We start from the raw sequence: 22,831 nt of genomic DNA on the forward strand, positions 1-22,831 counted from the left end.
AGGCTTCCCAGTATATATAGCCCTGCAAACATGGCATCAATCAGATAAAGAGACAGGTGGTGCAGGGGGACGGAGTTGAAAGTGTGGCGGCGCTGAGCTTTGAAGAGCACAAACGCATTATGAATAATATCAGAGAGGCTTTAATCACAGCAAACAGGCCGTTAGCAACCGGAGCAGGAAGACACTGAGCAGGGCTGCAGGCAGGGGCGCAAATTATGGGAACAAAAGGAGAATAAAGAGCAGCACCCCGACGGCCACATGATGCTGGACACACACGGATGAGCTCAGCTATCATCTTTACTTCCTGTTCTGTCTGTACAAACCTCAACAGCAATGCAAAGAGGAGAAGCTTTCATCAAATCTATACTCGCCATGTACTCACGCTAAAATGGCATCAACTTACAAAACAGCAGTGGTCAAGTGTGTGTGTGTGTGTACTCATTGCTCCCAGAGGTTGGACGCATGAGTTCAACAGTGCAAAGTGGCTTTTGTGACCAAGCAGCCAACAGGATAATGCGTCTGGCTGTGACTTCTCGCTTCCAGACTCTCCAGGGACGACGCGCAAAGAGCTTTTATCGATTGGACTGTGGACAGCTGAGGGCATGTATGTGTGTGTGTATGTGTGTGCGTGTGTGTGTGGAATCTGTGTGAGGCTGTGCGTGGCTGTGATCCGTCAGTGTTTCTTGCATTTAACGCTCACAGCCACTAGAGTGTAGCAGAGCACAAAGGAGCTTGTGAGTCCCGTCGCCGCTTCATTCATCCCTCAAGAGCCTGCAGACAAAGAGGATATGAAAGAGAAACAGTTTGACAGAGGAAGTTGTAATTGTGTAACTGTGATCTGAATCTCTGAGTCTCTGGCAGCACTTTAATTACCTCTATGTTAACCTGCATGAACTTAACATCCATCATGGCCTTATTATCTCTGATGGTTGCTCCAGAACAAAATCTACAACAGAATAACAGATGGCCTGGAGTTCTTTGACATTAGGGAACATTAGATGATTAAATATGATAAGCTTTGCATAAATTAGGGTTGACAACTTTATCTGGAATTCATCTTTTTCGGGACAAAAACAAACATCTTTCTTCTCCATGTTCTGTTGCCTGTGGTGTGTGTGTGGTGTGTGTGCAGTATCGCTGCGACCATCACTGAATCATTTCCACCAAACTGTCAGAGCACCACAAAGCTGCTGTCTTTGTGTTGTGCCTGCTGCTACCAGGCACTGAGGGGGTTAACAGGACATGGAGACAGTTGGGCCGCACCCACTGAGCTGATTTGAATAACGCCGGCATTTGGTGCGAGGCACAGAGGAGCCAGCCTTTCTTCCTACCGGCTGTAACAGCCCTCCTCTTCTCTCCTCTCCCCTCCCCGAGCACCCTGGAGTGGCGGGAAAGAGCTAGAGAGAGAGAGAGCTAGAGAGAGAGAGAGAGAGAGAGAGAGAGACTTCAAGGTGCTTTTGTACACCGAGTCTCTACCTGTGTTGCCCAGGAAACATATCAGACACAAAGTGTACCGAGCTAGGAGAGGAGTGGACAGAGAGGGGATGAGGAAGCAACACACACACACACACACACACACACCCGCTCACACACACCCTCCCTGTTTTGGCGCGAGACGGACAGAGAGATAATGCGCTCAGTGGTAGACTGTGGGTGGGGACAAAAGCAGGCATGAGTGGAGCAGGCCAGAACAAAGACAGGAGCAGCCTGGACCACCCCCCAGCCTCTCTCCCCCACAACACACAGACACACACACACACACACACACACACACACCGCCTGAAGGGTATAACCAAGGCAGATGACTATTATAACCTTAATCAGTCCCTCAAAGCAGCCACTCAGGCTTGTCTGCCACCACCAGCCTCTCTTTGTTCTTGCTGGGGTTCTAGTCAGTTTTGGTTTCAACCAGACTCGTTCTCCTCACAGAAATACATAGACACACACACACACACACACATTGGGCGTCCTTTTCTTATTCAATCAATGTCGAGATAAGAGTTGGCCATCATCCATCGCCAAGGTAAAAGACGAGTATGAAGGTCATTTCCTGAAGTGGCATCACAAGACCATTAACAGCGTCCACACCGCACTCCGGTGATGTAATTGGATTTCTTATTGGCTTCCAGAGAGGCAGCAGTCTAGACTCCAGGCCTCCCAAATATCTAATGTGTGTGTGTGTGTGTGTGTGTGTGTGTGTGTGTGTGTGTGTGTGTGTGTGTGTGTGTGTGTGTGTGTGTGTGTGTGTGTGTGTGTGTGTGTGTGTGTGTGTGTAGCCGCTGACCAGGCGCTCGCATCTTTTCTCGTGGCTCCATTCACCTTCACAGAGCGAAAGGAGCAGAGCTGCAGTTCCGCTCACTTCCTGCCTCCAAAGGGCCTAAAACCAAAAACAGGAAGTCCGTGCTGCTGTGTGCTTCCTAGGTCTTATAACAGTGTCTGTCTCCCTCTGACACGCACACACACGCACACACGCACACACACACATAGACCCAGAGCAGGGGAAGAGGAAAGAGGGGCATTGATTATTACATAAGGCCCACAGTGGTGGTCACTCACAAACAGCCGTCACATTCAGATGTGGGCTGAAAAGAAGGAATTGTAACCATGCAGGACAAACGGAGGCCAGAGTGAACACACACAGAGGCATCTACACACTCTGCATGCACCATCTGATAGCACAGGCTGATAAGACACAATGTGCATGTGTGTGAGTGAATGTGTGTGTGTGTGTTGCATTTAAATGTATATTGATGTAATTCTGTGGCTCAGTGTATGCTGTCATGTTGGAGTAATGAGTCAATGAATTGGCTTTAGAGTTTGTGTGAGCGTGCGTGTGTGCGTGCGCGTGTGTGTGTGTGCGTGTGCGTGTGTCCATGCGTGTGTGTGTGTGTGCTGATTAGTGAAGCCTGGTCGAAGCTGCAGAGAAAGACAAAGAGCAGAAGCACTGAAGTGATCTTGCGGGGGTTTTTAGTCGAGATGGTGGTGTGTGTGTGTGTGTGTGTGTGTGTGTGTGTGTGTGTGTGTGTGTGTGTGTGTGTGTGTGTGTGTGTGTGTGTGTGTGTGTGTGTGTGTGCGCGTGCGTGTGTGTCGGGGGTGGTGGACTGTGGGGTCTGTAGTTTGGGGGGTTAAAGGGGACGGAGGAGGGGTAAATGCCTGGGGGGGCAGGGGGGGTTGTGTGTGTGTGTGTGTGTGTGTGTGTGTGTGTGTGTGTGTGTGTGTGGTGGGGGTTGGTGGTGCCGAGACCTCAATGGAAGTAAATTCAAAAGATGCAGCAAGTGTCCCAACTTCAACTGAAGCAACCTTAGACTGCAGCAAACAATGGAACATCTGCTGACACACAGCACAAGACCAGAGTGTGTGTGTGTGTGTGTGTGTGTGTGTGTGTGTGTGTGTGTGTGTGTGTGTGTGTGTGTGTTACACTGCCACTCAACCCTGCCCTCAACACCATCAACAAGTTTAGACACAAGTTTAGACACAGTTCTGAAAGTCTCACAGACGTTGGGTCCGGTCTCACTTCCTCCAACATTTTCGTTCGAAAGCATCAGAAAAAGAACCAACTCTCTAAATGTCCCGACGTGAGAGGAAGCTGATTCCACGCGTGTGCGGCTCAGCCGTGCGCTCCGATCCAAAATGAAACGTCAGCGAGACTCCAGGTGTGTTTGTTTATTGCCATTCTTCCCCCCCTGAGCAGAATGAGGCTCTACTTGCAGGAACACATAGCACACAATGGTTTATAATGAGGTAATGATGGATCGCTACTTTAAGACTCAGTCTGAAAAGCTGTTTGACCCCAGGAAACAGGAAAGTAGCTGCTCAGCATCGCACATCAGAAGGAAGTAATGATCGGTTATCAGTTACGTGGCGTTTAGTATCTGGGGCAGAACTAATAATTACACTTTCTTGTTTCTTGATATCTTTGAGCCAATAACGGATCATTATCCTGGATTCTGAGACACACGGCATCAGCGTCTATTCAGCTCACTTCCTGTTCTGTACTTTGGATCTTTTTGTGTCATTTTCTTTGATGCAACTTGATTTAACTTCCATGTTTTGTCAACTTAAAGAGCTCGAGTTGGAATCACAAAGAGCTGCTGAACAGAATTACGTCAACAGTATTCACTCACAAGCCATGTTACCCTTTATATGTGTGTGTGTGTGTGTGTGTGTGTGTGTGTGTGTGTGTGTGTGTGTGTGTGTGTGTGTGTGTGTGTGTGTGTGTGTGTGTGCTTGTGTGTGTGTGTGTGTGTGTGTTGCCAGGGTGAAGGTAACACAGCGGCAGTCAGTATTGAGGCCCGTTCCCCCCTTGGTTCCTCCTGTAGGCACCGCTTATCCATTAACCAGCACCATGGTTACATCACCCCGGCTAAAGCCCCTCTTACATCTGAGCTCACGACCCGACCAGCCACAAACAGATTCCTCCCTCGCCCTCTCCTCCGTAAGATCCCGACACTTTGGATTTGGGCTCGTCAGAATACTAATTGCCTTCGTTCCCAGCTGACAGAGATCCATTCGTTTACTCAGCCAACCGCCGCTCAGTCGCTCTCCGACGTGACCGCGCGCAAAAGGTCAGGGAGCTTTAGGCGCGACGCTCCCCAGCTCACACGGCGTGACGGTCTGAGGACCTTTTGATGGGTTCGTTATAATCAGAGCCGCGGTGTGTCTGGGCCCAGATGGCGGCGGTGTTTACACTAACGGGATTAAGATTTACTCCGGATTAGACGGGCAAGCTGAGCGGCCTGCTTCTGCTGACACACACAGCCGCCCGGGCCACCACACACACCGGGACCCCACTGACCCACTGTGGATCACACAGAGGTACGTGAGGGCCAAAGGAAATCATAACAAACGTGTGAGGACGGTGCAGCAGGGGCGCTTGTTTGGCTGCCGTCGGATTTGAGCTCAGATTTAAAGCTCAAACGGGGACGCCAGAGTCAACCGGGGCCAGATGCAGACAGAGAGAGAGAGAGAGAGAGAGAGAGAGAGAGAGAGAGAGAGAGAGAGAGGAACATATACAGTGTGTTCCAACTGAATCATCGCCGTTATGTAACACTGGCCTTAAGAAAGGGGAGGGAGAGAGAGAGAGAGAGAGAGAGAGAGAGAGAGAGAGAGAGAGAGAGAGAGAGAGAGAGAGGGAGGGGAATCTGATCTGAGATGACTGACCCAGATCAGCACATGGTACAGATAAAGTACCTGAGGGGCGAGCCGGAGACGGCAGACGAAAAGTTCTAAAGGCGACCGGGTTCAAGGGGACGAGACCGACGGATGAAAGGAGACGCGAGGAAGACAAGAGGAAAGACAGAGACCCAGAGAGACGAGGAGGGAAAGAATGCCATTGCTTTGCTCGCCAGGATTTTTGTGTGGTTTGTGTCTGTGTGTGTGTGTGTGTGTGAGTGTGTGTGTGTATACGAGCGTGGGCCCCGTAGCCTCATTAGGATCAGACGGACAGTAGCTGCCACAGGCTCGGTTGAGTTCCAGTGACACAACCAGGATGGAATGTGGGTCAGTAGGCAGAGAGAGAGAGAGAGAGAGAGAGAGAGAGAGAGAGAGAGATGGCGGGATGGAAATCAGGGAAAGTGACTGTAAGCGAGAGTGTGAGGTGTTTGCATGACAGCGAGACAGAGAGGGAGACAGAGAGTGTGGGTGGGTGTGTGTGTGTGTGTGTATCTGCCTCTCTTCCCGCCTGTGTTTTCCTCAGCTTCCTTGACCGTCAGCTGCTTGCAAATAGAATAAGAGGAAGGGAGTGCGTTTGGCGTTGAGCAACAGGCGTATGACAGGACGTCCACTTCTCCTCCATCTGACCATTTCAATTTCATTTGACTTCAGAATTTGGGTGGGAAAGAAATGCCTCTTCCCACCCACCCACACACACACACACACACACACACACACACACACACACACACAGCATGAGGCCTGTGTCTGCTCAGCCTGTGTTACACGTCCTACGTTCACTATCATGTAGGTCAGAGATAAGCAGCCAGTTCAACCATGCTCTTAGAATCACAACTCAGAGCCGCATGTTTATGGTCCGCTTCCTCCTCGGCCTCGCTATGTAAACACACAAGGTATACACTCCATACAGACCCGACCAGTCACAAAACCCCACCAGTTAACATGGTGGAAACATTGCTCAATGCGACTGTGTGTGTGTATGTGTGTGTGTGTGTGTGTTTTCTTTGAAAATGCAGAGGTAAGACATTCATCACAGTGGCGGCGGCGGCAGCAGCTAAGGACGGGTCCTGTTGCGAAAGTCTGTCGGCTCACTTTCCCAGAACACTAAAGCGCTTGTATGTGAAAGCGTTGCTCAATTAAAAAGGCAGAGGCTGCGGTTTTGTAGATGTTTTGTAATTATCGCGTTTTCAAAGTTTTTCTCCAGCGTCAGAATCGCTTTCTTGATAACACGGTCTCACTCGCCCAGAAGCTGCCGGAGCCACGAGAGTGATTGTGATCGTTCACTCGTTCTACGTCAGCGAGGATACTTTACTGATACTCTGAGGTGATGGAGTGTGTGTGAGGTCGGCCTAGGGGTCAGGGAAGAAGCCCCCTTACAGACTGATCTAGTTTAAGGAATATTAAAACGTTACGCAACCCAAAACCCACACAACAGCAGCTCCGATTTGCATCTTTAGCACAATTTCACCCAATTACACAATAAGTCCATCAATCATGTTCCCCAGGAGTTCAATCAGAGCTTCCCCAGCAAACGGACTCGTCCTCTCTCTGTTGTGTTTAGGTGTGTGTGAGCTATGAGGCCTCAATTCGAAAGTGATGATGATGATGATGATGATGTCACTGTGTCGCAAGAGAGGGCATGCACGCTCAGAATGCGGCGGTGTGTGAGAGTGTATGTGAGAGTGTGTGTGCTTGGAGGAGGACGTATAAATCAGAGAGGCTGCTCCCCGCCCCGTCAAATCATCAATTCTCCACAGTCCCACCCTGATCACCAAGATCACACACTTCTGCACGGCCACCAGTAACTCTCTCACACACTCCCTGGTGCCATGGGAACACGCAGACCTCTGTGACTAAGCTGTGCACGGATCTTTCCCCACACACACACAAACAGGCAGGATATATATGTAAAGGTCAGCAAAAGGTTGAGAGCAGCTCGATAGTAGAAAGAGACCAAATCTCACTGCATCACACACACACGCCAGTGAATCAAACACACATGGGGCGAGCCGCAGACGCCAGCCACCCACGTTCTGAGCATGTGTGTGTGAAAGTGATCACACGTGTGTTGCTCCGTGTGGGTGTGGCGGGAGTGTAGAGTAGAAAATCTGGTCTGGCAAGTCTGTGGGGTTTAACCGTCGTGGGCCTCAAACACAGCATCCCACAGAACAAAGAGATCCTCTTACCTCATGGCTTCCTACAGGAAATGCTCCCTAAACGACACAGCACGAGGTGTGTGTGACGACGGCACTCATGGGATCATATCCGGCTCCAAACAGACGAGTGTAAAGATCATTTGAATAAACTATAAATGCTGTAAACAAGGCGGTTTGTTTGGTATCCTTAAAGGGGGAGATTTCTTCAGATGATCTCATTTGCATCTCTGTAAACTCTCTGCGGACTGAACACTTTGCATGGCGGTGTCGGATAGTTGCGATGTCCTGACGCAAACGACCGCCGGCAGCTCCGCTAACAGTTCGCCTCCTTGGGAAAGTCTTTGAACCTTTACAGCCCGGAGTAAGTTAATTATTCATCCTCTCAAACTTTCAGCTCCATCACTTCTGCTGAATTTGGCCGACGGTGTGTTACAGGAAACATATCAGACAGGTTGTTCCTTATCTGATCCAAAGCTTGGGGTATCAGATTGCATTTTGCTTTCACTTCCTGGTGGAGTATAGAGACAGCATAGCACTCACAGCTGATGGCAATCTGAGCAGTTATCAGCGTGTTTACAGCAGCTGTGCACTGGATCAGGAGTCACAGTTGGGCCTGTATTACCTGATGTGTTAGACGCCTGATTATAGTGTTCTTTAAGCACCGCCTGACTGTTGGAAGAACATTAAGAGCTCGTGCCATCATGTGTTTCAAAGTAAATATTGTTGCGTTCAGGTGAATCATAACAAAGCTTTCTTTTGTCCGCCGTTCCATTAAGTCAGCATCCAAAGGAGGAATATGATTCTCCAGTGCCAAGAACCTGCACCCTTAGGGCCGGAGTGGGGCCCCAGATTGTACACAGACAGGTGAAACATTAACCCTCCCCGCCCGTAACAAAGGCCAGGGAAGTGTGAGGCGGTTGCAGTTCAGGGTGTGTCTGGCGGGTCGAGCAGGCTGCGCTTGAATGAAATGCTTGTTTGAGTTTATGATCTGAATGACTGACGCTCAATGCCTGAGTCACGCCACCTTGCTGAGACTCGTCGGCGAGGTCAGCGTTGTAGGTCAGCGAAGCGCAAAGCTCTCTCTCTCTCTCTCTGGTGCGTTCCGCAGTGACATCAGCGACTTCCGCACAGAGAACAGAGCGGGAAAATCAGTCTGCCTAGGAGGAAGTTGACTCAGACGTGTTTACATGCCAGAATCAAACTATTTAGAATTGCGTAATTATGGCGATTTGTTATTGGGAGTCACTGGCTTTGATCGATGTCAAGTCCAGTTCCATTATGATTCACCTGACGTTTCATAAACTCAATCAATGGACTTTCTCGCAGTTTAATTAAAGTGTTATCGCGTATTCGAGTGTAGTTTCTTGCTCAAAGACTGGAATCAAAATGTGGTGCAACATTTTAGGTGCACCAGTGTTGACTCAGGCTGATGTTTGTTTAGTTTGTTTGTTGTTTTGAGGTGCGGGTTCAGAGCTGAGGAGCACTTTGCCCACCACAGGGCGACAAATTCCACAGGGTCTCTGAAGTGAGACAAGGAAAGCTGTCGTTAAACATTCTCCTTCATCCGGGAGGATCTGCTGAACAGGGATGAGTCGTTTGGATCTGCAGCACTTGTTTTTCTCTGCAGACAGAACATTCTAGATGTTCTAAGCTTTACTCCACTGTTTTAGCATTTCCAGCGATTCCAAGTATCAGCCTATCAATGAAACTCAATCAGATCTGTCCTGACATGACTGTGATGCGTTCACTGAAGATAACAAGGTGCCAACCCTTCTCCAAATGCCTTGCTCAATGGTCTCCTATTGTGCGTGCAGCTCTCAGGGGACAACAACAAGACCAGCTGTACCTTAGAGGCCCAGATGGCACACGAAACAAACACAAAGCCTCCTGAAAGAGATCAAAGCTGGGGTTAAGAGGACCCATAACGCAGGAATCACAGAGATTTGCACCTTGAACAGCGACTCCATACTGTAACTCCACTGCATACCTGTCAGCTGGACTCAACCCAGCTCCAAATAGCAGCCACACACACAAGCCCCTCCAAACCCAGGGGACTGTTCCAAAGATACCAAGCATGTGTGTGTGTGTGTAACCTAGTTGAGAGCACATCAGGTGCCCAGCATGCAGCAGCCACTGCAGAGGGGAGGATCCACAGCAGTAGCATACTCGCTTCAAGGGCGAGTCTGAAGGACGAGTGCAGTGTAACCCTGTGCAGGCCTGCAGCTGATGCAGGCGATACACCGGCTCACCCGCTGCAGAGTGACATCGACGGTGTTTATGATGACACCAGACACAACTGCACCTCTGTCCCTTCAGAACACTGCTTTGAAGATTTACGCGGATTTGAATATTTATAGAAATTGACCTTTGAGGTAGACGGAGCCTCAAGGTTGCACTGTGGATCAGGAGCACAGATTTTAAGGCTTTTTCAGATATTTGGTCTTAATAACCCGCTGGCGTCTGACACTTCAACCTCTGACATTCCCATCAGCGTTTCACTTAGTCTTCCTCAGGTTACCATAGAAACAGAAACTGTGCCTGTACCCTGTGATAAACCCATTATGATGAAGGACATAACGCCCCGGGACATTTGATATTCAGATCAGATGAGTACAGTAAGAGCGCTGACATCTAAAGTAAAGAGAGAGAGAGGGAGAGAGAATGATGCACGCTACCACAGGTTTACTCAAATATATAACAAATTTAATGTTGTAGGCAATGTGAGCATGCATGATATTCAGAGCAAGGAGGAGGAAAGCGTTGAGTTCATAAAGTGACACGTGTATATAAAGTACAGCAGTGCTACTTTACTTAAACTATTTTTGATCAGTTTCTTCTTTTTTTCTTAAACAAAATAGGTGCCTCTCTTTACGCCTGATCTCCTTCACCGGGAGAGAGGAGAGATTCTTTACAATAAAAAGAATTTGTACACCAAATGCATCATAAAAAGAGAAACAAAAGAGATCAGTCATCAGACACCTGGGCCTCATTCTTATGTACACAGCGAGGCATTAAACACATAACTCCTATGGGTATGGGTGTGTGTGTGTGTGTGTGTGTGTGTTCAAAAGAATTAAAAAGACATTTCATAAAAACTTTTTTCCAAAACACAAAATCAACAAAAATTGGCCTTTCATCCGTTATGCAGGCTACATATTTGTTTACTACCACCCAGTAAACTATCAACATCTCCCGTCACAGCAATCCCAGGACGGATCCCGGTCCCGGCTCCATCACCCACTTACACCGGCGACCCAGTGTGCAAACAGACAGGCTCATAGGTACAGTGTGGCCTCGGGGGGGGGAGCACATGTATGAGCCGGACAAAGACATCCATCATATGTACACGAGGCATGTTGTTATGAGTCCGTAGCTTCTTTAAAAGTGACACTTTTCTCTTTTCTTTTTAAAGTTCTAGAAAATGGATGAGGCAGTTTTTTTTTGGTTGGGGCCCTCAGGAGCGTTTGAGCTCAGCCAGTCTGTTGAGGAGTCGCTGCTGTTTGGACTTGATGCGCTTCTTCTCCTGGATCAGCTGCTTCTCCCTGCTGTGCAGCTCGGTCAGATGCTCCGTGGCCTGGGTGAGGATGGCCACTTTGGGGGTCTTGGTGGAGTCCAGGCCCGGGATCTGATCGCGCAGGGCCAGGAAGCGGGAGCGCAGGTCGTTTCTCCTCTTCCTCTCCAGGAAGTTGTGGTTTCGCCTGCGGTCGCTGTCCTCTGCGTCGGAGGTCTGAGGGGTCTCCGGCGGCGAGGCAGAGGAGCGGGAGCCGCGCCGGCTGGAGGCGGTGCAGGGACGTTTCCTTTTGGGCTCTTCCACGCACTCTTCTTCCTCTTCTTCCTCCTCCTCGTCATCATCATCATCATCATCATCCTCAGGCTCCGGCTCACTGTCTGGGGAGCGGGCGGCGTAGTTGTGCTGCAGCCGGTGCACAGACATGTGGAAGCGTTGGGGGCAGGGGTCGGCTCGGACCCTGATGGTCACCGGCATGCGGGTGTTCACCAGCCGCACCCTGTTCTGTTTGCTCTCCACGGTAACCACATCAATTTCCTCCTCCTCATCATCCTCATCTGTGATCAAACATAACACACACTCGTCAATACACATGGCAAAGGACGCTTCCAGCTGAACGCTCAGGACTGAGACATCTGTTACAACATCAGGGAACCAACTGTCACAGATCTACCCAACAGAATCAAACCAGCATCCCTGGGGGTGAGGGAGAGGAGAGGTCCTCCTAAGCCTACATGGTTCCAGTCCTGAGGCTTTCAGGGCTCAGAACATGCAACAATTTAAATGAGGACCTGCTGGCGGGGGGCATTCCTTAATCTGGGAAGTCTGAAAGAGTTTCTCTCACGGCAGTAAATCGGGGTGACCCCGCCCCTCCGCCGCACTCTGATGCTAATGCAGAGCCAGAGGAAGAAGAGCAAGCTAAACGGGCGGGGGCGCGGTTTTTAAAAGGCACAGAACATGTGTAAGAATACCAAGAATCTCAACTCACGCTTCAGACTGCAGCGCACATGACGGCACTCTGCGCCGCAGACTGAAGTTACGCAACACACACACACCGCAGACACGGGGAGGGAGTGTGGGGAAGACTGAGCGCAGCGGCCAGGCTCTCCAAATAACGCATTGTTAGAGGGCAGCACACACGAGGCGGGGCACACACACACACACACACAAACAGACTGGTCCCTTACCGGAGGAATCCGAGCGAGACTCTGAGCCAGACGATGCCGGCTTCCTGCAGCTGTTTGTCGGGAAGGTGAGGACAGCCGCGGGGTCGACGCAGTCCGTCGCCGGGGCGACCACGTTGGCGGCACCGGCAGAGACGCACTGCGCCTGTCTCGGTCTCAGCTGAGGCAGCGGGGGCACGCCTGCAGACGTCAGCTTGGCGTTGACCTTCTCCAGCTGTTTGCTGGCAGAGAAACTACTCCACATGCAGTCCTGGATGATGATGGAGCTCAGGTTGCCGAACAGCTCGTCAGTGTCCGGGATGAAGTGACCCTCGCACTCCTCATCCTGACCCAGCACCTTGGTCAGCCAGTTCAGTTTGTCGCCCGGTGAAATGAGCGAGGAGACGCCGTTCAGGCTCAGAGTCCGTGTGGGGGACATGGGAGGGGTGGGGAGAAGCTCGAACTTTTTCCATATGTCCTCACTTGGTGCGGTCGACTTGTAAAAATCTTCCTCCGTGTCAAAGTCGTGGAAGAAATAATGCTGGTAGCGATCGAACTCCATGTTTTAGCAGAGTAATGTCCTGTAGCGTTAAATCCCAGAGCTGATGGAGACCCGGAGCTTGCGTAGATCCTCCTGCACGACCTGGGGGGGACAGGGGTGATTAGTAAACATGCTTAAAGTACAGAACATCCCTGAGCTACTCCTCCATCTGTGTGATCCAGCGGGCGGCTCGGGTATCACAGCACTAAACTGCCTCCTTCTACAAATGGGACCACATTCATAATTGATTAGATCTTGCGGATGCTGCTTTGCGCTGATGAACTCAAACTGTCCGGACACACAAGGTTATGACATCATCCCGTGATATGTAACCGGGAGTTACACGTTACACTTAAGGTCCAAACTGAACGGCCCCCGGTTCTATATGCATGTGTGTTAACAGGTCTGTGTGGGTTTGGAATGAAACGCAGGCTGTGCTTTGTTCCCGGTACAAGAAAAGAAGAATAAAAGTCAACCGCGTACATTCACTCAGCACCGGCGGTTTGCGTTCACGGTGAGTAAACGTGTCCCTGCTGACCAAACTGCTCCCCGGGTCCTCCCTGGCAACTTTCACACAGTAACGTAGATTAAAGTACTCACCGAACAGTGGCGGGATTCAGGGCATGGAAACCCCCCTGACAAAGAGTGGAGTGGGGGCGAGAGCAGGCGGTGGAAGCTGCCCGAGTTGGTCCTGGAGAAAAAGGCGTCCCGAGAGGAAAAGGGGAGTTTTCCAACGAGTCGGGCTTCTTTTTTTAGTTGGGTTGAGGTTAAAAGGCTCCACAGCAGTTCCGTCCGACGGTCCTTTGCACAATGTGGAACAGAGAGCTGCACGGTGCGTTTTCGCGCCAGTCAGACATCCGGTTATAAAGCCGTAAAGTACGGGGCGGGGCTAAGGAAAAATATCTGCAGCGGCAGATCCGGGTAAGGCCCCTCATTTGCATAAGGGGCGGGGCCACTACACAGACAACAGCAACTATTCAAACGGCTTTATTATCCCTCCAAGGAAACCTAGACAAACATATAAAAATACAAAGACATAGAATAAATGTAGTATAAGTAAGTATAAGCGAAATGCCACAATTGTCCTGCACAAGACTGTGATGGTGTCGGGAGAGGGAAAATGAGAACAAAAAGCAAAAAGGAAGAAAAAATACTTAATTATAAAAAAAATATTTATTACAAGCTGAACTGAAAATACAATAGAAGAATTCTTGCAAAATAGTACATAGTAGTATATATGGCAGTACTAGAAGCAGTAGTAGTAGTTGTTGTTGTTGTAGTACTCCAGGATCTACAGTAGGACTAGGATGTGTGGTATAATAAACATATCAAGTTATATTAACATGTAATTCTCTGTGATGAATGTGTGCAGTGTCTTTCAACTTTGTATTAAAATCTTTCTTTTTTGTCTTGATGTACATATTTGTTTGGTTTGGTTTTTTTCCTTCTCCTTACTCTATCCTGATGGAACAAAGAAAAGCCTTGTAACAGAGGTGCCTTGTTCACATAATACCTGATCAATAACTAACTGTGGTTCTGATTCGGTCATTTTCTTATTATTGTTGTTCTTGTTATCATTATTGTAACTGATTATGTGATATTTCTTGAGACCTAAACATTTCTTGCACTGTCCAGATAATTAATTCTACTCTTTTCACTGTTTGTTGAAGATATTCAACCTAGGAATGAAGGGTTAATCAGTGTGTACTACTGATTGATAGCACTGTGACGATCCTTTTTTACTCTTGTTTGGGGGTAAAACTGCCATGTCTCATCCTTGACTGTAGACATGGCTTCTTATCTCACCCACTTTAATCCACTTAAAAAGCAAGGAGCAGACCGTCGGAGCCAAGGTTTTTAAAAGTCGTCGATACAGATGGTTTCTGCTGCCTGCTCGTTCAAAGCATGGCATTGTTATGAGTTTCTCCTCAGATATCACCAATACATCTGAAAGGCAGACTAAGCAGCTGGGGAGCAATTTCACAATAGCACAGTAAAAGCCAGTTGATTTGCAGCCATAAATGCCTTCATTTGTGTCACAAAGGCCAAGAATTCAATGTAAATACTCCTGCATTTACATATTCACCAAACTAACTCAGAGTAAAGAGTAAAGAGAGATGGGTGGAGGGGGGCAGCGGCTCTTTGAATGGGGATCTGTGTTGAGACAAAAGTGGGAAACAGCAGGACTTCACAGTTGAGATGTCTCTGAGTAGTAATCTACTTAAAGAAGTTCAGGTCTGAATAAACCAAACTGTGCTTGGTTTGAAAGGCGAAACCTCTGCTGCAGACATGACGTCCCCCAGGGAAATGACTGCAACACTAAACTTCATATTATTGAAAGAGTTATTGATTAAATACAGACATACTGTCACTTTACTGTTAGTCTGGTGTGAAACCCGATCCCAATAAGAACACTGGCAAGCAAAAGGTCAAAGTTGGCCAACGTCTCCCATCAAGGCCACCATCATACCCAACTGCCCCCTCTGTCCTCCACCGCCCCCCTGTCCAAAATATTGATCGGAGTGGTCTATCGCGTGCCGCCCTTGTCTTTAATTAAGCATCTCAGTGGCCGAGACAAAACCCCCCGCATCCCCGGACACCTTCGGGGCAAGTTAGCCACCCTGATTAGCGATGGACATCTGTTGGCCACGATGAGCCTGAGGTCAAACACGCTTAAGGCCTGGAGCGGCGTCCCTAAGTGCGTGGCCTCTCCACCTCTGGTGTTTGGTTACAGTGTCTGTACCTGTAGTGCATTTAGGAGATCAGATTGTTTCACATCATACCGGTTGGTTGTTGTTTTTAATGGTCAAATAGATTCACAAGTGTCTGCGTTCTGCTGCAGAAACGTTCATGTCCGCCCCACTCATCCAGTTTAACTGCAACCTTACAAGCTTAACATGAGAAATATTATAACATCATTGAGTTGTGATTTATACTGTGGAACTAAAGTCAGCAGTGAAAGAAATGTTCAACCATTCTTATCAATCTCAGAGTCAAATCCTGTACTTTAACACATTTAACAGGCAGCTGCAGTTACAATACTTTTTCTGCAAATATTTCCAATCAAGTAGCTGTAACTAAAACTCCACTCAGAGATATTGGATTGAAAAGTCAGGATCAGTCAATAAAAGGTAATAAAACCAAAGAGGAGCAGCCGGTAAGAGGAAATACTACTGGAGTAACTAAAGAAGTACATTAAAGGTTTGATTTCCTCTCCCAGCTGTAGGTTGATGAGTGTTATTTGGGGTGGAGTGCCTGAATCCACATTGTGGTGTTTTACAATTTCCCGTCCCATAATGACGCGGGGCACCACCTCTCAGTCTGCTTTGTGGGGTATATCTCTCTCTTGCCAGTGACAAATCCCATCCAATTTGTCCCATAAAATTCAGATGAGCGCCCTCGTCCTCCTCCTCTCCTCCTCCTCTTCTGCCTAAACATGGAGAAACTTAGCTCAGCGGGGCGTTGTTAGCGTGACAATGCTTAACACTAACAAAAGCCCGATGCCCAAGTCACCTCCAAGCTTTGCTTCAAGTATCAGCCATTGTCCCTTATTGTTAGAGTAGCATATGTGTGAGGAGAAAGACACTGGTAAGGGGGTGCAGGGGGAGTTGGGTTCCACCTTAAGGGGGTGGGGGGTGGGTGGTCGGGGGTGGGGGTCTCCCCCTGCAGGGCGCATTAACACCCACTCGGCCCACAAAGCACTGGAGGAATTTGGAGAGTTGTTGGGGACTGTCCGGCTGATTGTCCCCATGTGTGATATGAGGGGACGCCTCCCTTTCCCCACGACCTCCGTGACACAGAAACCCCTAACCCTGACCCCTGACCTTCTCCTCCCATCCAAAATCATACAATATGGAGCAGGTTAAATGGCCACAGTCATTGGGCTCGGATAAAAACTGTGCAAATGAGAAAAGAAAACATAAATAATTCACAAATGTGTTATTGCTCCCCAGGGATGTTAAACACCGTATTCAGACACACCCTCAACATAACATCAGGCGGCCAGCAGCAGAGTGATCACGTCACCTAGTGTGATGATATGCTGCTGATTAACAGGAGGCACTCAATCCTCTCAGCAAAACTAATCCTCTCAGGAGAAATACTGTGTTTCACAAAGATTAATCAAGTATACCAGTGAAATGTATTTTTGATGAAACACTACTAGTAACATGGGTTCATGCGTTTTCAGTTGATTGAGATTGAAAAGACTGTGAACAATCAAAGGAATACAGAACGAAGGAAACACAAGATCAGGAGGGAGAAAAGAAGGAAGTACAGAAATAAGAGGGAAGGAAGGAAGGAATGAAGGACAGAAGCAAAAGGGGAACGAAAAGGCCTTAGAAAGAGAAAGAAAAAGAATGAAAATATGTAAACAAACACAGAAGAAAGAGGGAGATAAATCTGATGAGTAAAGTTGTATTAATTATGAATGAAGTAAAAAGTTCCCTCTGACCATTTGTGTTTATTTCTGCAAATTGGAAACGCATCAAGATGTAGTATCTTTCTGATCCTGATTCTTAAAATTGTACTTCAGTATTTGAGATTCCTCTTTCCTTTCTATTACATCTCTGTCACATGCCTACATGTAGTATTGTGTGTAAGACATCAGGCTTTTACCATTGAATGTATGAATGCTTATAAATCCATTACCTCCTTCATCTGGTACTTTAAAACTTGCCAAGTACTATTGAACACTGTCACTATTAACCCTGTGAAATAAACTTAGTTCCCAAATAAAGAGGTTGCAGAGTTTATTCATTCATTTATAAAATACAAGCTTGTGTCACAAAGATCGTGGCTCAATGTCCTTCTGTGTTAAATTGAAAGTATTTAGACATTTTTCAGCAAATCAACACAACCATGCAAATTATATAAAAAGTACAAGAACTGAAAGACTGTGAACTTTATGTGAAACCATTAATATTGATAGAAACACATCACATATGCACATAAAGTCACACATTAATTGCTCAATAAAACGCCTCAATGTAGCAGGCGTTTACTGACTAATACTGCCCCCTTGTGTGTAAAACGTGTAAATGAATGTTGGTCATAAATGCAGAAGATCTAAGAGTTCGTGTCAATTTGGTAAAGCTGGATCTTGGTTATTTTCAACACTTTGAGACATTTGTTTACTCGCAATCTTAAAATATTTCTTTTGATTGATGTTGTTTAGAAAAAATTAAACAGGTTAAACATTTACACAAAAACATCAAAGCACATAAACACCACACACCATTGTTTCAGAAAGTATTCCAAGATGCTCCACTGTAGTGATTCATACAGATATGATCTAATAATGTTAAGAGCTGTTCTTTTACGGGCTGTTTATCTGAGTTTAAAGTGCACAGGTTTGACGTGTTACAGTCATGTCCAGTAGAGGGCGCCAGAACCACAGAGTTCATCCACTACTACAACACAGTCTGTCATTGCTGAAACTGTCCCTCAAAACTATTAATTTACTTCATATAATAACTTTCTATATGTGTTAAAGAAATAAACAGACTAAACTCCTCTGTTTCTGGGAGACTGAGCTTGAACTCCATCTAGACATAGACTGGTGGGACGAAGTCATATGCAATCTACATACTGTCTCGTCCTGTCCTAGTCTCGCTCTCATTCGTCTGCAGACGGGCGCGCGTGTCGTCATCTAGTGGCGGTTGCGACCAACTACACCTCTTGGCCATTTCGAGAACACTGTCGTCATAGAAGGGAAGCAACTTTGCGCTTTAAACTCCAAATCTGACACCTGAACCGAGCTGAACTACAAACCCAAAGACCTTCTGACAAATCTACAACTGAACTCTTTATTCAAACTCACGTGGAGACAAAAATAACAGCTGCAGGAGGAGGAGGAGGAGGAGGTGGAGGAGCAACAGGAGAGGAGGAGGAGCAACAGCAGAGGAGGACGCAGAAGCTGCAACGTCACATTCCAGAAACGAAAGTCAATCAATCAGAGTCCAGCAGAGCCCCGCCTGGAGCAGACGAGAAGCCGGGGGATCAGAAGTTTGTCTAAGTTTGTCTCTGCAGCGTCTCAGCCAAACTCTGGTGAGTACATATTGACAGTTTCAGCAGCAGCAGCATGAGGTCCAGGCTGAGCTGCTGTCACACGTCTCACTTCACTGCTTCAGTCTTAAAGGCTTGGCTCTGGTTCACACACGGTTGTGTTTGTAAACACACGGCAATGTTTAGCTGCGTCAGTGAGTCTCAGCGCTTAGCCGCAACCACGACAACCACAACAACAGGAAGTGAAGTGAGTGCAGCCTGTAGTCACGGTGACCTCATTAAACGGCAAAGTTCAGCTCGAGAGTGAAAAGGGAAACTTTAAAGTCAAACAGTCCGAATAGAACTACAGCAAAGGTGGGGAACGTCCGGCCCGCTAGACATTTTGTCTCTTCGATGACGGCATATTATTATTTTTATGCCGTCATATCAGTATTTATATGTCGTCAAATGATTGTTTATATGCCGTCATATCAGTATTCATATGCCGTCATATCAGTATTTATATGCCGTCATATCAGTATATGCCATCATCGAAGAGCCAAAATAATAATAATTATATTTATACTGTGATCAGTGACCAGCTGAGCCTGAAGCTGAGCCTGACAAACCCCAGTCTGCTCATAATATCCAGCAAGAACAAAGTCGTCTCTCCTGTTTCACTTGACATGAACTTCAGGAGCTTTAAGACTTCCAGACTCTTAATCCTGCTCAACAATCAGTGTTTGTGTCCTCCAGAGATGTTTTCACTCATGTTCTTGTCTGTTCTCAGTTTGTAGACATGTCTGCTGACAGTCTGCCGTCTGATGATCCATTCCTGTGCTCCATCTGTCTGGAGGTCCTCACTGATCCAGTCTCCACATCATGTGGACACAACTTCTGCAGAACCTGCATCACTCAACTCCGGGACAGTAACGTCCAGTGTGTGTGTCCTCTGTGTAACGAGGTGTTCCACACATGACCCGAGCTAGACGTGAACACTTTCATATCTCAGATGGCCGCTGAGTTCAGACAGTCGAGGCAAACCAAAGTGAGACCTCTGGAGCTCTTCTGCAGGACCTGCATGTGCCTCATTTGTCCTGTTTTAGACCACAAGAACCATGAGTTTGTTCCTCTGGAAGAAGAATCTGAAAGAAAGAAGTCTGAGCTGGAGAAGATGGTGGCTGTACATCAGCAGAAGATCAGGCTGACACTACTGAAGATCCAGGAGATGAAACAAGTCAGCAAAGCTCCGCATGGAAGCTGCAGACAGAGAGAGAACAGATGGAGATCAGGTCTTCACCGCTCTGAAGCAGGTTCTGGAGAAAATCCAGACTGACCTCGTGGGGACTGTAAAGGAGAAGCAAAGGAGCACAGAGAAACAGTCTGAAGACCTCATCAAAGAGCTGCAGCGGGAACTCTCTGAGCAGAGAGAGATAGCTGCTGAGGCGGAAAAGCTCCTACTCTCTAATGATCACCTCCACCTCCTCCAGAGCTTCTCATCTATCGGCTCTGCTCCTTCCACCAAGGACTGGACACAGATCACAGTCCATCAAAGTTCACACGAGGGGTTTGTGGTGAAAGCTGCGGCTCTGCTGGAGAAGCTGCTGAAGCAGGTGGCTATGAGGAAGATCCAGCAGTCTGCAGTGGACGTGACAGTGGATCCTGATACAGCTCATCCTTATCTGATCCTGTCTGATGATGAAAAACTAATTTACTGTGGTGATGTGAGGAAGAATCTCCCAGACAACCCACAGAGATTTGATAGAGGTGTTAATGTTTTAGGAAAGCAGAGTTTCTTCTCTGGAAGATTTTACTTTGAGGTTCAGGTCAAAGGAAATACTGAGTGGACTTTAGGAGTGACCACAGAGACGAGCAAGAGGAAGGGAACCATCACACTGAGCCCTCAGGAAGGTTACTGGACTGTAGGGTTGAGGAATGAAGATGAGTACATAGCTGGTGAAGTCCCTCCTCTCCCTCTGAATCTGGCGTCAAAGCGAGATAAGGTGGGCGTGTTTGTGGACTATAAGGAGGGTCTGGTCTACTTCTATGAGGTGGATGCTGCATCTGAGATCTTCTGCTTCACTGGCTGCTCCTTCACTCATAAGCTCCTCCCATACTTCCGTCCTGGGTCTCATCATAGTGATACAAACTCCACCCCCCTGATCATCTCAGCTGTCAGTCACTCGCTTAACGTGCAGGAGTTTATGCGAAACAATTCTGTGGTTTAAGGGAACTAAAGTACAAAGGATCAGCTGATCTTCCGTCTTTACTATTCTTCACACTGAAAATATCTCAAATATTGGGTTGAGGTTTATGAATGGACTGAATTCTGTGCTCGTCTCGCTCTCATTCAGTTTAAGGTGGTACACAGGGTCCATTTAATCTAAATCCAGATGGGCCGAAATGTACACAGACATGGAGGACAAATGTAATAGATGTTGGAAGCCTCACTGTAACCTAAGCCACATGTTTTTTCTCTGCCCCAGGCTCTACAACTATTGGTCCGGTTACTTCATCATATTGTCCACCGTATTGGGAATGCAGGTTCAACCCTCCCCTCATATTGCCATCTGACTCACCCCAGCTGACTCGCCCGAATTTAACACCTCACAAAAGGAAATGGTCACGTTCACCTCTCTGCTTGCTAGGCGCCGCTTGCTCCAGGGTTGTATGGATGCAGGGTGTGACGGCAGGGTTGGGTTTGGTCTCAGGGTGGGATGTCCTCTCGTTTTTGTTGTTTTTTTTATTTCTCCCCCCTTCCTTATCTTTACCACAGCCTATGATGCGACTTGTAGTAGCCTACATTGCTGTGACATCATCCTGTAAAAACTGTATTTACCCTATGAGATCAGCGCTTCGACATCACTGATGTCATCCTGTCATGTTCTCACAACCTCCAGGTCACCACGGCTGTTTCAATTTCAATCTACTTGTACCTCATATTGCCTATTTTACCTCAGGGTCTACATATAAAGTTTAACAACAACAACAGTAATAACAACCTTCCTTCTTTCTCTCTCTCTCCTTTTCCCCCTCTCTGTATAAAAAATTATCTCTAAAATATCCTATAATTGTATGAGCAATTTCATGTAAAATGTTGGCTTCAATAAAAACAAATAGTTTAAAAAAAAGAAAAACTACAGTCTCATAGGTTTGCATTTTGTTTCTGTTTAGTTTATTCCGTTGGATCCTGTAGCCCTATTTTTTGTGGCTTTATTTCTGTTTAGTTTATTTTGGTATTTTTGGATCGGTTAGACTTAGAGGTAAGACACCATCCTACGACCCTTTGTGCGTTGGTCTGTGTGGCTTCCCTTCTGTGTTGTCTCTGGCCGGCCCACCAGTTTTCTCTTCTACTGTTCTTTTTGTAGGTATTGGTTTCTGTAATGTTATTTCTGTGTTTCAACAATAAGTCCTTCTGGTTATGTTCCACCTCACTTTTGTTCCCTGCTAAATTGATGCCCTACAATCATTTACAGGTTACACACCAGCAGGAAGTTTCGTGGAGACAGAATTTCCTTTGGGATTGCCTCTCCTGACTTTCCTTTTTTCCTTATATCAAGGTTTTCATGGGCGTTTTCCTCATTTTCCGAGAGAGCTTTGGGCGGTGGCGGGAATTTTCCTGATGTTGTGGGTAAAGCCCTTTGAGACATTGTATGTGGTATTGGGCTATACAAATACGATGGACTTGACTCAATCTAGTCTCACTCCCTGATTCTCCATACTGATCCAGTCACAAAGCAGTTAATGCCAACGGCCAAGTCTAGAAGATCGTCATCAAATTCCATAAAACCACAGCACACACATTGAGTAATGAATGTAGCAGCCACGCCCTCTGGAGGTTGTGAGAACATGGCACAGTAGTGTGGGCGCAGACTCCAGGATGACATCAGTGATGATCTCATAGGGTATCATAGGGTAAATACAGTTTTATACAGTTTATGATGTCAAACAGCAATGTAGGCTAGTACAAATCGCATCATAGGCTGTGGTAAAGAGAAGGAGAGACAAAACAAAGAGAGGACCTATCCCACCCAAAGACCAAACCCAACCCCGCGATCCATACAACCCCGTCATGGCCCGCCTGGGATGTTAAATTAAATGAAAAAGTAAAAAGGAACTGTTCGGTGTTCAGGTTTTCAGTCACTGGTCTGGCATAGCCTGTAGTTCTGTGAAGTAAGAGAGAAATGGTTGGCATCTCTAATAGAACTTATCAGTGTGGCCCCTCATAGACTTACATTTTAAAAGCTGAGCATTCCTTATTCAGATCTGGCAGAAGATCTATTCCATATTTTTCCAAATCTTTTGA

The 22,831-nt window shown here is 47.2% G+C and overlaps 2 protein-coding genes across 2 annotated transcripts; one reads left to right on the top strand and one right to left on the bottom strand.

Moving 5' to 3' along the window:
- Positions 1–10,009: 10,009 nt before the first annotated feature.
- LOC143009705 (protein L-Myc-1b-like) lies at positions 10,010–13,836 on the bottom strand. The gene is made up of 3 exons (XM_076161779.1): positions 13,141–13,836; positions 12,024–12,642; positions 10,010–11,393 (listed from the first exon to the last, which is right to left on the bottom strand). The coding sequence occupies exons 2-3, from the start codon at positions 12,559–12,561 to the stop codon at positions 10,783–10,785; spliced, it is 1,149 nt and encodes a 382-aa protein (XP_076017894.1). The 5' UTR covers positions 12,562–12,642; positions 13,141–13,836; the 3' UTR covers positions 10,010–10,782.
- A 4,651-nt stretch (positions 13,837–18,487) lies between these two features.
- Positions 18,488–22,770, top strand: LOC143009635 (E3 ubiquitin-protein ligase TRIM21-like). Its single transcript, XM_076161688.1, has 2 exons — positions 18,488–18,588; positions 19,316–22,770. Exon 2 carries the CDS (start codon positions 19,779–19,781, stop codon positions 20,751–20,753), a length of 975 nt encoding a protein of 324 aa, XP_076017803.1. The 5' UTR covers positions 18,488–18,588; positions 19,316–19,778; the 3' UTR covers positions 20,754–22,770.
- Positions 22,771–22,831: the final 61 nt, after the last annotated feature.

The sequence above is a fragment of the Genypterus blacodes genome, unplaced genomic scaffold (assembly GCF_046128005.1).
Source record: "Genypterus blacodes isolate CSIRO-AG114 ecotype Tasmania unplaced genomic scaffold, CSIRO-AGI_Gbla_v1 ptg000112l_1, whole genome shotgun sequence".
Classification (NCBI taxonomy): Eukaryota; Metazoa; Chordata; class Actinopteri; order Ophidiiformes; family Ophidiidae; genus Genypterus; species Genypterus blacodes.